General features: G+C 41.8%; 1 protein-coding gene across 18 annotated transcripts in view; it reads right to left on the bottom strand.

The window, feature by feature from the left end:
- NIN (ninein) overlaps window positions 1-14,658 on the bottom strand; it is a 98,871-nt gene that overhangs the window by 22,032 nt on the left and 62,181 nt on the right. For 11 of the 18 annotated variants that reach the window (XM_082735132.1, XM_082735133.1, XM_082735125.1 and 8 more), the window contains 7 exons: window positions 12,901-13,406; window positions 9,895-12,042; window positions 8,486-8,611; window positions 8,304-8,373; window positions 6,736-6,951; window positions 3,705-3,818; window positions 446-568 (listed from right to left, as the gene is read on the bottom strand). In XM_082735132.1, coding sequence (XP_082591258.1) covers window positions 446-568; window positions 3,705-3,818; window positions 6,736-6,951; window positions 8,304-8,373; window positions 8,486-8,611; window positions 9,895-12,042; window positions 12,901-13,406 — 3,303 coding nt within the window. The remainder of the gene's footprint in view (window positions 1-445; window positions 569-3,704; window positions 3,819-6,735; window positions 6,952-8,303; window positions 8,374-8,485; window positions 8,612-9,894; window positions 12,043-12,900; window positions 13,407-14,658) is intronic. The other 7 variants (XM_082735136.1, XM_082735138.1, XM_082735128.1 and 4 more) reach the window with 2 other exon arrangements.

Below are 14,658 nucleotides of genomic sequence, written 5' to 3'. Positions count from 1 at the left end.
ATGGCTCAGTCAGTTCAGGGTCTGACTCCTGATTTTGGCTCAGGTCATGATCTCAGGGTTGTGAGATCGAGCCCCCTGTTGGGTATGGAGTATGCTTAAGGTTCTCTCTCTCCCCCTCTCCCTCTGTCCCCTGCCTCTGCTCGTGCTCTCTCTCAATAATAAATAAATGTTTAAGTAATATACATTAAGTAGCATGGTTATATATTAAAATGAGATAAACTAGATATTACTACATATATAATAATATAATTATTAACCAACATAGACGCCTGTCAAAATCATGACCTTGGAATTCTTAGGTCACACAAGGCCAGCTGAAATGTTGTTCGACTAGGAGACCTTGGAACAATTTGGCTAAAATGGGAAGCCCATATGTAATTGTCCAGAGAAATACTCATTATAGTATATACTATATAATAATGGTAAAATGTCTTATGTTTACTACCTTTTCCACACAGCTATTTAATTCTTCACTCAGAGCTTCCTTTTCTTTCAGCAGTTTTTCATTGTAGCTTAGAACACTAGAAAGTTTTTGCTGGAAGTCGGAGAGATCAGGACATCTGTGCAGCTGTAAGAGATAAACAATCCCATCACATCTCATGGGTGTGTTTATAAAGAGTATTTATAAACAAGGCATTTTCGTGGTTGCTGCTATTTCCTATCTATATAGATATTTCAGAGGACATATAAACTGAGGGGACTAAAATTAAATTCAACAGAATGCTCCCTGCTACATTCTCTCCACTCTCCAATCGACTGCCAAAATGTCTGCCCAGAGAGATTCATGTAGACAGATACGGTTACATCATGGTCCTTGCTTTCTGTTTCACCTTCAGGCCAAGATAAGTAACATACCGCCATTCTGTCATTACTTTAACTTGTGCACATATATAGCACAGTACATTTTCCTCAGGCTTTTTTAACGAGAAAAAAATCTTTTCCAGAAATCTCAGTCAGGGGGCACCTGGGTGGCTCAGTGGGTTAAAGCCTCTGCCTTCAGCTCAAGTCATGATCCCAGGATCCTGGGATCAAGCCCCGCATTGGGCTCTCTGCTCAGCAGGGAGTCTGCTTCCTCCTCTCTCTCTGCCTGCCTCTCTGCCTACTTGTGATCTGTCTGTCAAATAAATTAATTAATTAAATCTTTAAAAAAAATTAAAAAATGAAGAAATCTTAGGACTATAGAATTGGCATGAACAAAGTACAGTAAATCAATGCAAGGGCAAGTCTTAAAGCTAAAACAGTGAGTGTTTTTCAGTTTGTTCCATGTGCCCTTCCTTTTGGAAGAAGCCAAAACTGACTTGCTTCAGAAATGTTCAGCGTGGACATCCTTTCTACTGAAAACAAGACCAACCAAGTCTCTGTTCCATTTCAGCACCTACTTACAAGGATGGACATTTTGGGCCAGATAATTCTTTTTTGGGGAAAGTGTCCTGTGCACTGGCGGATGGTCAGAAACATCTCTGGCTTTACCTAGTAGATGCCTGTTGCACTGCCCTCCCCATATACGAGTTGTGAAAGCCAAAAATGGACCTAGACATTACTAGATGTCCCAGGGTGGGGGAGTAAGTCCCACCTCCAGTAACAACTTCTCTAAAGAGACTGACTGTTTCTTATACTTCTTTACCCTTTCCCATAGATCCTACATTTTTTTTTAAAGATTTTATTTATTTATTTGACAGAGAGAGATCATAAGTAGGCAGAGAGGCAGGCAGAGAGGGAAGCAGGCTCCCTGCCGAGCAGAGAGCCCGATGTGGGGCTCGATACCAGGACCCTGGAATCATGATTTGAGCCGAAGGAAGAGGCTTTAACCCTCTGAGCCACCCAGGCACCCCAGTCCCTACACTTTTAATTTCCCTCTGTTTCACTTGGCTTTCCCATCTTCAATTCTTTATTATTCATTATGCTTTTATGGTCATCCTTCTACTTCCTACCCTACGTGCCTTTACATTCACTTTAGGAATAATATGACAAACTGACTCTGAGGGTTGAATGTTGTCTTCAGCTGATAACAAATCCAGCATCCCTTACATATCTAAAGTCAGAAGGACATCTTAAATGTATTTTAGAGTACCTGGGCTTTGGTTGACTAAAGGACCTGTCTCCTTTGCTCACTACCTTGCTTCCGCAGCCCCAGACCCTCACAAAGCCTGTGCCATTTTGGGTGCAGAGACTGGTATGAGACTTCTGTTGATGCTACTCTTGTTTCTTTTCTGTACAACAGAGAATCTCTCACTCACGAAGTATTTTACTTGTACTAAGTCCTACAGAGCCACACATACTTCCTAGGTCCAAACTGTATGTCAGCAACAATGGGTGGATACTATCCCACTGTTGGGATCCAAAAGAGCCCAGGGGCCATGAAACACCTTCTACCAGAGGCAGACAGGGTTCACCATTTTTCCACTTCACTATTTATACCAATGCCTCTGTAAAAAACAGACAATAAAAATGTGCTGTATAATGTCCTCCCCATGCTGCTTTACTCCCCCATCCACTCCTCTTCTTCTGATCTCTAGCTTAGTGAAGTCACAAAACACGGACTTCTCTTGCTATGGATCTGGAGTCCATCATTAACCATCTTAAAGACTGCACAACAGATTTTCAAGAGATGAAGGAGAATAGTAAGCCCATAGTAATCAGGATGAACTTGGTAGTAACAGCTTTGTAATACTTATGCATCAACAGAAAGGCCTTGTGAATTTTAACTTCTGGAATGTTTATAATGACAGACAGCTTCTGTTATGGTAGAAGGCTTATACTTTGCATAGCAGCATCTGAGCTGAAAGGTTCTTATAAAGCTCCTATCAGGTATCAATCACAAGGCATTACGGGGGACACAAATTCCCTGGAAGTCTTACAATCCTATTAGGAAATCAAGACTTATCAGAGTCAAGTACAGATCAACACAAACAGAAAACTCAGTGGTAGAGACCCAGTATTTCAGCATGCAGAGGACACCTTTATTCTCATAAGCTGAACAGACACAAGTGAGAAAATTTTATAATCGAAGGATGTCATAATATCAAAATAAACCTTTAGTGAAGCAAATTAAAAAAAAAAAAACAGAACCAAACTCTCCTATTCATAAATCGGGATTGCTCAAATCCTGTACCCACTGAAAAGTTCAGAATAAAGAATAAAATAGGGCAACATTCAGGATATAACTTTAAGGTGAGCCCTCTTTTATGTTTAAAATTAAGTCTTTGCTTGAAACTTTGAAATAGGCTTCTTAAAGCCAAGTTCACAAGTGAGACTGCATCCCTGATAATGTTCTAGAATCTACTCTTTAGTCCAGGATTGAAGCCTCAAACTTGCTGTAAGAATAAAGGGAAGAGGGACGAGCTCCACCTGTGTCTTACAAACCTAAATGCATAGTTATTAAAGTTATGAGCGAGAAAGTCGCTTTCTTTTTAGATACACTTCCATTACTTTATCACCTGGCTGGAAGAAGGCAGAACAAACTTCTTAAACTGAAGTGGTTGTGACTGATTTGTAGTGATAGAACTTCAGTCTGCCACATATGTAAGTGACACACTAGAACAGCATTTAGAGAACTGGCAATTGGAACCCTGTAAGTGGACTTGTCCTGCAAGCCCTCAGGACTCTGCAGAAAGGACATCCGGTGGCTGGAAAGCCAGACCGTCAGGTACCATATTGTTCTAGGAGCCTCCCCGATGCCCACTCCAAGCAGCAAACAGTCTTACTTGTTTCATTTGCTCCAGTTCATCTTTGAGAAGGAGGTTTTCCTGTTCCACGATATGAGTCTGTATTTTAACTTCAGAAAGTTCTGCCTCCAGAGAAGACACTAAAGTAGAGGACTAAGACGAAAAATTAGGAAGTCAAGACACAGGCATCTTCACGTAGCCTGGGGACACATACGAGGCTCACAAAAGGCAGAAGTCAGGGAACCCAAGCCCCAGTTCAGCGACACGCTCTGCACCAAAGCTATCCTCTGAAAGGCTGGGCACCTGAACAGTAGGAACTTGATTTCTGAGATGGGTTTTGCAAGTTTCTCCACGGCAAAGTTACTTTCTCTTGGGGGAAGATAGTTTGAGACTACAAAAATCACGTTTCTCCTGAAACTTCTGTTTGTTTTAATTTCTCTCAGTGGATTTTGTCTACAACAGCTATTACCCCTCATGTTGGCCTGATGATGACCTTTTTTTTCCCCTTCTTTCTTTCTACATTCATTAATTGGAATTCTACTGTGAAGAAGAGCTGTTATTTCTCCCCCATTTATTTAATCAATTTTTAATATCACGATGTGCCCATACATATTTCATTTTATATTTATCTTAGGCTATACTAGAATTATTAATTTTGTTGATCACACCATTCTAGCTTTGGCCAGTAAGAGCTCCTTCAGGTGGGGCTTTGTGTCCTTTTAATGTGCCCTTCTTTTTCTTTTTTAAACACTTTTTTCTTTCTGGAACCACGAGGTATTCAGGCTCATCTTGAATCTTCCCTGCTCCAGCCCTGGAATAAATAATTTTTCCAAGGAGCTCTGGTTTCTTCTATAGGAGAATGGTGTTTAGAAGCCAAGATTTGGGCACTCAATCCATACACACACATCTCTATCTCTGTGTCAATCTGTATATATACTAAGAAACATGAGTTTATACTAATGCCTCAAATTCCAGTCCAACACCAGAAGATAGTTTCCCCATTTTCCTAGTTGAAGCTTCCTTCTCCAAAAGTGAGAGATTCAGTTCTGTTGCCTATAATCTATTTACATATTTACTCACTTCTAATATATACAGTTTCAGAATTACTAACTTATCCCCCATGAGAAACACATTTACGGACTACATTATTGTAGCATTTGGGTACACTTCTATCTTTAGCCCTACAGTATGGAGTCAGATAATAATTTCCAAATGACTGAATTCTTTTCTTCCCTATCGTAATTACATTATCCATTTATAATACGGCTGGGTTCAATTCTTAAGTGTTTGTGTTTCATGTTGGTATCCCCTGCCATCTTGACTGATTCTAATTCTGTTTCTTTTGGGGTATGTGAAGAGTTTGGAAAACACTGCTATGATTCCTTGAGTCAGAGCTATGTGAAAAGATACATTCCCTTCCTTCCTCCCTTTGATACCATTCCCATTCCTCTCTTCTGTCCCTTTCCCATCTACCCACTATAGGTAACCCTCTCTTTAGTTTCTGGTTTATCATTCTTGGGTTTCTTTCACACAAATAAGCGAGTATATGTGTATTTTTTCACGTCCCCTTCTCTCTTACATGAAAGAGGCATCCTATACTCTTCTGTGCTTTTCTTTTTCACTTAACAGTATGTCCTGGAAATAATTTCATATCAAGTAGAAGTCTCTCTTTCCTTCTCTCCCTTCCTTCCTTCCTTTTATAGCTAAATACTACTTTGAGCTGTGACTGTGTCCACATTTATTCAACCATTCTCCTATATATGAACATTTAGGTTGTTTCCAAGCTCTGTGCATATGAATATTCACACTGTTGGAGGTATACTTTTAGGGTAAATCCCTCGAGATAGTATTGCCGGGACAAATGGTAAGCCCATATGTAATTTTGATAAGAATTAGCAAATCTCCCTCCAGAAGGAAAACCTCAATTTACAGCCCCACCAGCAATGTATAAAAGTGGCCTGCTTCCCCAAAGCCTTGCCAACAGAAAGTCTTATTTTTAAACTGTTTCCAGTCTCATAGGTGAGAAAAGATATATCAGTGTTGTTTTTATTTGCAGTGTTCTAATTATGAGTGATTTGGGGCATTTTTTCTTAAAGATTTTTTTATAAATTTATTTGAGAGAGAGAGCGTGCATATGACCATGGGGTAGACAGAGGGAGACCCCGACATGGGGCTTGATCCCAGGACCCTGAGGTCATAACCCGAGGGCAGACACTGAACTGACTGAGCCACCTAGGTGCCCCAATCCATGGATTTTTAAAAGCTCTTTATACAGTAGGGATATTAGCCCTACTCTCTGCAGTATGTGATATAAACATTTTTCTCCCAGTTTGTGAATTATCTTTTGACTTTATGGTATTTTTTTTTACCACGAACAAATTTTGATTTTTTTTTTTTTTTGCCTCTGGTTTATGAGTCATAGTTGGACAGCTTTTCTCTACACTAAGGTTAAAGACAAATTCATTCATGTTTTCTTCTAGGACTCATGCAGTTTCGTTTCTGATATTTAGATTCCTCCCAATTAGAGTTGGTCCTTATGTACTATACAAAATATGCATCTCATTTAATCTCTTCTCAAATGTCTACTAAGTGTTCCAGGAACCACTCATGAAAAAAAAAAAGAGGGGCACCTGGGTAGCTCAGTGGGTTAAAGCCTCTGCCTTCAGCTCAGGTCATGATCTCACGGTCCTGGGATCGAGCCCCACATTGTGCTCTCTGCTTGGTGGAGAGCCTGCTTCCCCCTCTGTCTCTGCCTGCCTCTCTTCCTACTTGTGATCTCTCTCTGTGTCACATAAATAAATAAAATATTAAAAAAAAAAAAAAAAAGAAAAAAGAAAATTCCATCTTTACCCCAGTGATCGGAGAAGGTACCTTTGTTATATACTAAGTTTCCATCTGTGCTGGGGTCTAATTCTAGACTTTCTAGTCCATGTATCTATTTGCCCATTCATTTGCCGGTACCACACTGTTGTAATTATTAAGATTGTATATGTAAGAAATTTAACACCAGCATTGCTTTATTCCTTGGGATTTCCTCCCCCTTGGGCTGTAGGGCGGCTCTCCTCCGTACCTGGGCTCTACATTGTTCCAGTTCTTCTTTTAGGTGAGACTCTCGTTGTTTCCACTCCTCAAATGCACCAGGTCCCGGCTCTTCCTCTTCCTGGCAAAGCATTTCCGCCAGACGCTCATGAAGTTCCCGCAGTTCTTTCTCATTCTGAGAGTTCTTTTGGCTAAGTTCAGAGTTTTCCAAATCCAACTCTTGGTTTTTGGTTTTTAATTCTGAAATCTAATTAAAATTGATAAGTTTTAAAAACGAGTTACCCCATGTGTACTAAAAAACAGATATAGAGACTAACTGGTTTTCCCCCTCTGTAGATAAGGTTTTCTACATATATACGTACACATGTACACACTCCAACCCCCATCCCCATACTAAGAGAACGAATACAGTACTCGTTATTACAAATTCCATCAGTTGGGAAGTGTATGAGGAAGTGAGAGACCTTCGGTTCAGTCTAACTGCAGGGGGATAGCACTGTTCACAGCTGGGTCTGTCTCCCTCCAGACTGCTTTCTGTGTATATACAAAACTCAAATGCACATAGAGGTTTTTCTCCTCTTTAAAACAAAAATAGGAATCATTTCAGATGTTTGGACAACCTTTTTTCCACTTAGTCTCTTGCAGACTTTTATCTTTCTAAGTCAGTGCATTTAGAAACCACCAAATGCTCTGTTTTTTAGTGGCAATAGCATATTCTATGTTTCAGGACATTCCATAACGTATTTATCATTCCCACATTGACAGACATATAGGACAGTTATTATTCTTTTAATTATGAAGAAACAGAATATTCTTTTGAAAAATGATACCATTTTGTATTTAGGACAATTTCCTTAGAAGTGGGGCCATTGGTTAGGAGGTCTGCATACACATCGCTGTTTGGAGAGAGATCCCAAAAGTGTCTTCCTCACAGTGCTACCAACTTATACTTCTCCCCAAAATGTATGAGTACACTGAGTTCTTCACACCCAGTTATCTGCCTTTCAACTGGATTTTGCCACTTATTTCTAAGAGTACAGAATATATTTTGGATGTTAAGACCCTGTCTGTTTCAAACACAACCTTAAATGGCCTTTCCCTGCACAATTGCCTGTTGTAAGATTATACAAATTGGGTGCCAAATGGCACAAGCTATCAGAATATACTGTAATTCTATGCAAAGATATACTGATGAACCATTACTCTGTATATGTGAAAATTGTGTCCTTAACTTTCTGGTTTCAATCATGGTGATGAAAGAGGAAGGAGTTAACATTACATGAAAGAATGTGAGGGACAGAGCTAGTATTTCATAGAAATGGTTTCAGAGGTGTCATCTCCCCATTCCCATTGGTTATAAAGCTTATATTAAGCACTCAGAATCTAGAAGTAGTATATATATTATGATATTCACCAAAAAATAGAAACCTAGTTTAGAGTCAGCACGGGGTGAGTTTCCATTCTGGAACTCTGGATTTACAACTTTACTATCATTAGGTACATGCTCTTCCAGTAGCATATCCTATAAGTTTATAAATTACAAATAAGGAAAATTTCAGAGAATCAAGAAACACTGGGAAATACTAAGTATCTCCTTACCTGTTTCTTTAAACTTTCAACCATCTTCTGAACTGCAGCTTTTTCCTGTTTTACAGTTTCTATTTTTTGCCTAAAGGGACAGTGAAAATATAACCTAAGAGTTAGCCTTTAAAAGTTGAAGGAAGCAAAACAGTTTTAGTCCTTGCAAAAATGCCTTAAGAAAATTTAAGTATATGTCTTACCACATTTCTTCCTGCGATCCATTTAATTTCCCTAATTTCAGGTTAGAATTGCTATCTTCTTCATTCAAAGTAGTAATTTCATTTCTCAAAATAGAATTTTCTTCTTGAAGCTTCTCAGATTCATATCTGAATTACAGAGATTTAAAAAAAAAAAAAAAACAGTTGTAACAAGGCAGTCATCTGGCATCTTTGGAAAATGCTTTCTAGTAACTTCCAATAAAACAAGTTTTCCATGCCAGTTAGAAAGAGAAGTCTAAATTAGTAGACTCTTAGTAATGGAAGTCAAGCTATGACATATTGATTCATTTCTTTTGGGAAGTTAAGAATTTCACGAAAAGACGTTAGGGAAGTGTCTCTAAAACACTTGAGCATAGAGATAGGAATTGAGACTCTGCCCACCAAAGATGCTAATTTTCTCAGTGGCAAGCATACTGCTTTGAGCAAATAACTTCATTTATCTCAGTTTCAAGTCCTACTTGCTCTGGATGGGAATAAGCCTATTACTTAAGCTTATTAGCTTTAGTTACAGGCCTCAGGTTTCCTAGAGAAAGAAAATTCACTACATAAATCAAAAGACCACACTGAAATATGTACACTCATGTTTACTTTGTCATTTCTTTTCAGCTCATTATATTCTGATTTTTAGAACTTCAAAATGGTCTGAAGAGGAAAAACTACATCCAGAATTACTTTGTTTCATATCAAGATATTTCAGAAACATGTAATATTTTCCAAGTTTTTTAAAAAAAACAAATTTGTTAGAAGACAACTGCACTCATATAAAGTCAAGTGAGCAGTGGGTCAAATTAGTCTTATTTCTGTCTTTATTTTGAGCACATTTATTAGAATCCGATAGCTCTTCGATAAAATTCTACATTCTACGATAAAATTTTCATCGTTTGCAGAATACCAGCATGTACTTCAATTGCTACCAGTGAAAAACTATATGCCATAAGGCATGACCTTTTCCCTCTGTGAGTACAGGATTGGAGTTCTGACCTTGCCAAGTGAGTTAACAATACACAAAAGGCATTCTCCTAGAACACGTTCCGCCACATGACGAAAATAACACTGAGACAAAAACCAAACCGAACCACTATCAATCCAAATGAGATGCTAGAGAGGAATTAAAGACTTGACGTACACTGATGAGGCACACGGTTAAATGGCAAACACTCTCCACTCCAACACGGCAAACGAACTACACGCATCTCCTATGGGGGACAGGAGCGCCTCCTAGGCCGGGTTATTCTACTTGTTAATATGACACAGAAGCAGAAGGAAGTCTACAGTAGTGCTCTCTCCTTGAAGACTAGCGGGTTAGTTTCTCTAGGCAGAGCAAGCAGTGGGAGTTAGATGTGGTGAGGTGCTCTCGGGAGTCCGGGGAGCTTAGAAGGTACATACGTTACCTCAGAAGTTCAACTTTCTGTTGCATCTCACTGCACGTGCTTTGCAAGTCGTGCATCATGGCCTTCAGCTCTTCCTCATTTTCTCCTTGGCAAGGTGTGTCCTTCTGCCTAACTACAGCAGTGACTCGCTCCCTCAACTTCCTGGTCAGCTCCTGCAGCTTCTCCTTCTCCAATTCTAACTCTGCTAGTGTGGCCTGACGCTGCAGGTGTCTGTCTTGAAGGCCTAGGAGAGTGGCATCCTCCTCCTCCGATATGACTGGGCTCTGGACGCGGGGCCTTTCTCGACGTGTCCGGATCGTTCTGCGCAGCCAGGAGATCTCACGGGCCTGTACTCTTTCCAGGAGCTGTGTGTTCTCCTGCTCAAGGTACTGGTTTTCTTGATAATGTTCCTCTATAACATGGTGAATGTCCGTCACCTTCGCCGCACGCTCTTCTGGGTTCTGACGGAGTTCAAGTACCTTCCCGTCTGGCGGGGCTCCCAGGGCAGCAAAGGGGGCCTCCCGGGAGGAGATGCAGTCCCGCCTCAGCCCGGCGCCAGCCTGCAGCTTCTCTAGCTTGCCCCGAAGTCTTAACACCAGAACATGCAGCTCCTGGTTTTCTCTTTTGACCTCCTCGTAGCTCTTCTCCAGGCTAAGGAACGCGTCTGTCACCTCGGCCGCCTTCTGGAGCTCGTCCTGCAGTTTGAACACTTCCGAAGCGAGTTCTTTGTTGCTCTCTAGGGCTTCATCGTAGCGCAGCTCGGTCACTCGCAGCTCCTCCTGGAGGCAGTCATTTTCCCTGCTGGCGTCTTCATACAACAGCTTATACTTGGGGGAGGCCTCGGGGATTCGCTCAAGCATTTTCAGTTTCTTCTTCAGCACACTAACATCAAAGAGCAGGTCCTGTTTCTTTTCGGAGGCTCGACTGCAGTCTGCGCGTAGGATCGTCAGTTGTTCCTTAAGCTGACAAATCTGATTCTGCAGGTCCCACGTCTCAGTCCTGGTCCCTTCGCTATTTTCCAGCTCAGAAAAGCTCCCCATCGATGCCTCAGACTCCTGCATCTTGACCTCCTGTCTCTGAGCAGAGCTCGTCCCTGGACTGCCCAGATCCCGGATCTCATCGTCCGGGAGGTCACTGAGGACGCACCGTGGGCTTACACCTTCCACCTCTTTCATCTGGTTTTGCAGCAAGAAGGGCTCTGTTCGTTCCACAGAGTTTCCAAATAAGCCAGTCGCTGGCTCCTCTGAACAAGAGGACGTTACCGACCCCGGCTCTAATGTTTGCAGCTTCTGTCGCAACCTCGAAATTTCTGCGGCCATTTTCACATTTTCCTTCACTGCTCGTTCGTGAGCTCTCTGCAGGCTTAAGAGGACATCTCCGTTCTCTTCCAACAGCTGCTTTCCTTGCTGGAGCAGGGACATGGTTCCACCTCCGTCCACCTCCTCCCCTCCTGCTGCCTGGCAGCCAGACTCTCTCCTGGATGAAAGACAGGCCACCTGCTGCATTTCCTTAATTTTTTTCTGAAGCCTGGAGATTTCGGTGCTCATCTCCGCCCTTTCTCGGTCTGCTTTCTCACAGGTCACTCTGTGAACACTCTCCATGGCCTGAAGCTTGGACGCCATCTCCTGCCGCTCCCGGTCCCGTTCCGTGGCGAGCTTCTCCAGCTGCTGTCTGGCCAGGGGCTCTGAGGCCCCGGCCCGGCCCGGGACCAGCTCGCCATCCCTCAGCTCTCTTTCCCGACTGCTCTTCAGCTCAAGGATCTGGTCGGACAGGAGGCTCTGCTGACTCGCTGACACGTTTCTGAGATCTTCCAGGTCTTTGAGAAGCTGCTCCCTCTCAACAACCATACTATTCAAATGTTCTTTGTAGGTTTTCTCCAGCATCTCTCTCTCCTGGGTGAGGACCAGAGAGGTTGCTTTCTCTCTTTGGAGAGTCTCCTTCAGCTGCTCCTGGGCTTCTGCGCACTCCTGGGTGAGCTCGTCCTTCTCAAACTCCCACTGGGATCTCTCCTCACGCTGTTGCTCCAGGAGCTCCTTCAGCTGTTGGCAGTAGCGCCCCTCCAGGCTCCGCAGAGCGTTCTCACATCTCTCAGTGACTTTCTGACAATCAGCCTGAAACTGGGCTTCTATCTGACAGGTTCTTCTATTATACTCAGTCTCCATTTTTTCCCTAAATGTAGTCAACATACAGCATTACTGAAACTGCCACCAACTCCAGAAGCAAACAAAACACATTTTCCCATGCACAGAGGAAGCTGCCAGGCAAATAAATTTAAATGCTTTCTAAAAACGGTCTTCACTTTTTCCTACATAACTGATTTCTACAGAGGCAGGATCTCATTTCTGAGGGCTAAGACGAGCAGCCATAATCAATTTATAAGACCTACCTCTCTGTCTGCATTTAGAGGGAAAATTGAGACACGGACTTCCTTGGCATACTCCTGGGTATATTTGTGTGTGGAAAACGTAAACTGATACTTCACATCAATGATCAAATGCATATTAGCCTAATCTGTAACTTGGGAAATATATAAAATTCCTTCATTTTAATTAAGTACACACTGGAGGACAGTAGTCCTGTAAACCATACCTATTAACACAATCATTGTTTTTTCCTTCTTGTTTAATAAAGCAGCACCCAATGAATCAGAGTATGAAGCATCAAATCCTTCACATGTGCCTGAGATTTCACGTGAGGAAGGGAAGCACAAAGCAGCATTTCATACTTTTGGCAGCAACAGAACTTTACCCAGAATTTAGCTCACAAATAGCGTTTCTCAAACACAATAATTATTCTCATCTGGAACCTGAAAGGATACTTGTTGATATAAGAAATATAGTCTTTGAAAAAAACAAAACAGTTCCAATAATCCCAGGATAGGCTTATGTCAAAACAATGACAAAATGGGCTGTGAAACTAAAGAGCCTAGTCAAAGTCACCCTATGTGAATGGAACTTCTGGTGCCCCCAGCGACGGTGCCCCCAGGGACAGTGCCCCAGGTTTCTCCATTTCCCCCTATTTTCTTACCTTCCCTCTTGAAGTTCCCTTTGGTGTCTCTCCAAGAGCTCTTTTCGCAACTCCTCTTTCTCAAGAGTGTGCTTCTCCATCAGGCTTTTAAGCTGCTCCTGGTGAAACTGCTCTAGTTCCTGAGTCAGGCCTCTCACCTTCTCTTCTGTCCAGGCGCCATTTTGAATGAGTCCTTCTCTCTCTCGGTTAAAGCTTTCCTCTGCCTGCTCCAGGTGAGCCTTGAGGTCCAACTCATGTTCCAACCTCAGCTTCTCCTGCAAGTGAGTCTTTTCCTCCTCCCATTTTCTTTGCAGTTGTTTTTTCTCGTCCTCATGTCTGCAGATAGTTGTATCTTGTGCCTCCTTGAGCACCACTGCCTGACCCTGAAGTTCTGCTAGTTCACTTTTAAGGTCACTTATTTGTTTTTCCAAGACATGCACTTCATTCTCATACTTTTGCTTCATGTTCTCTTGCTCCTTTTCATAGGCGACCTTGGTTTCATCTAGCTGCTTTTCATAATGCTGCACCTGAGGTCAAAAAGCAAAACCACCACAGTGTTATTCAACTCAAGGCTTTGGAAAGGTGACAGAGGCTGTGGCCACTTTTTGCCTATGAGACATTCTTCAGTTTTCCCATTTTAATGACTTGAAAACATGTCAAATAAGATATATTTGAGTCAGGCATAGTTTGCTTTCCTTTTTAACTTCACTGAATCTTATTATTTATTAGAGATGTTATTTATTTGAGAGTGTGCACACATGCACATGAGCAGGGCAAGGGGGGGTGGAGCAGAGGGAGAGAATCTCAAGCGGACTCTGCACTGAGTGGGGAGCCTGATGCAGGGCTCCATTCTATGACCTGAGCCGAAATTAAGAGTCTGATGCCCTACAGACTGAGCCACCCAGGTGCCCTGAATTTTATTATTTTCAGAACAACTCTTAAAAAAATGACTAGACTTTCCCATAGATACCATCTGTCTTCCCATGCATCCTGTCCAGCTGTAAATGTAGGGTCTTAAAATACTTAATTAAATTCAAGCATTTCTTGAACACCTATCACAGGCACTCTGTGGGCCTTGTGGGGACCCAAAGTGAGATAAGATGTAGCCCTGCCATCCAGAGGAAACCACCCTAGACATGGTTTTGACAAGTACAGACAAGTATACAACAAGGCAGAATGAAAAATATAAAAGGTCTAGGAAACAGAGATACATTGTAACCTGGAGATCCAAAGACAGAAAAGAAACCACATTTGGTCAAGGGTATTTAGGAATGGGTTCATGCAAGAGGTAGCATCTGATATAAACTCTGAAGGGTAAGGAGACTCTTAAGAGTAGGAAAGAAATAACGTAGTATGTAATAGCATGAACAAGAGAGGACAGTTCGATGGAGAACAGCGAACTCCTGTTTTGACTAGAGAAGAAGGTAAAAGAGAAGACTAAAAGTATAAGTTGAAGCAACACGGTGGAGGGTTTTGGAGGCCAAGATTCAGAACTTGTACCTAAGGCTAGCTATATCAAAGGGCTTTTTTGCTTTTATTAAGATGTTTTGGAACCAGCTGGAAATAATGTATTGGCCTTCAAGTTTCATGCTTGCTAGGTCTGAAGATAATACATTTTGGAGAAACTCTCTCCTAGGAAGAAAAGTCCTCGGGCTCTGCTTATTAAACCATCCTGAGCTATCAGACGCAAGAGGAAATGTATAGAAAGTGATGCTCTATGAGTAAAAAGAATTAAGAATGTCCTTCATGCAAATGCTTGTCAGAGTTCAAAGAAATGTA

This window comes from Mustela nivalis (genome assembly GCF_964662115.1).
Source record: "Mustela nivalis genome assembly, chromosome: 6".
NCBI classification, from domain to species: Eukaryota; Metazoa; Chordata; class Mammalia; order Carnivora; family Mustelidae; genus Mustela; species Mustela nivalis.
This window is presented reverse-complemented; position numbering and strand designations above follow the sequence as displayed.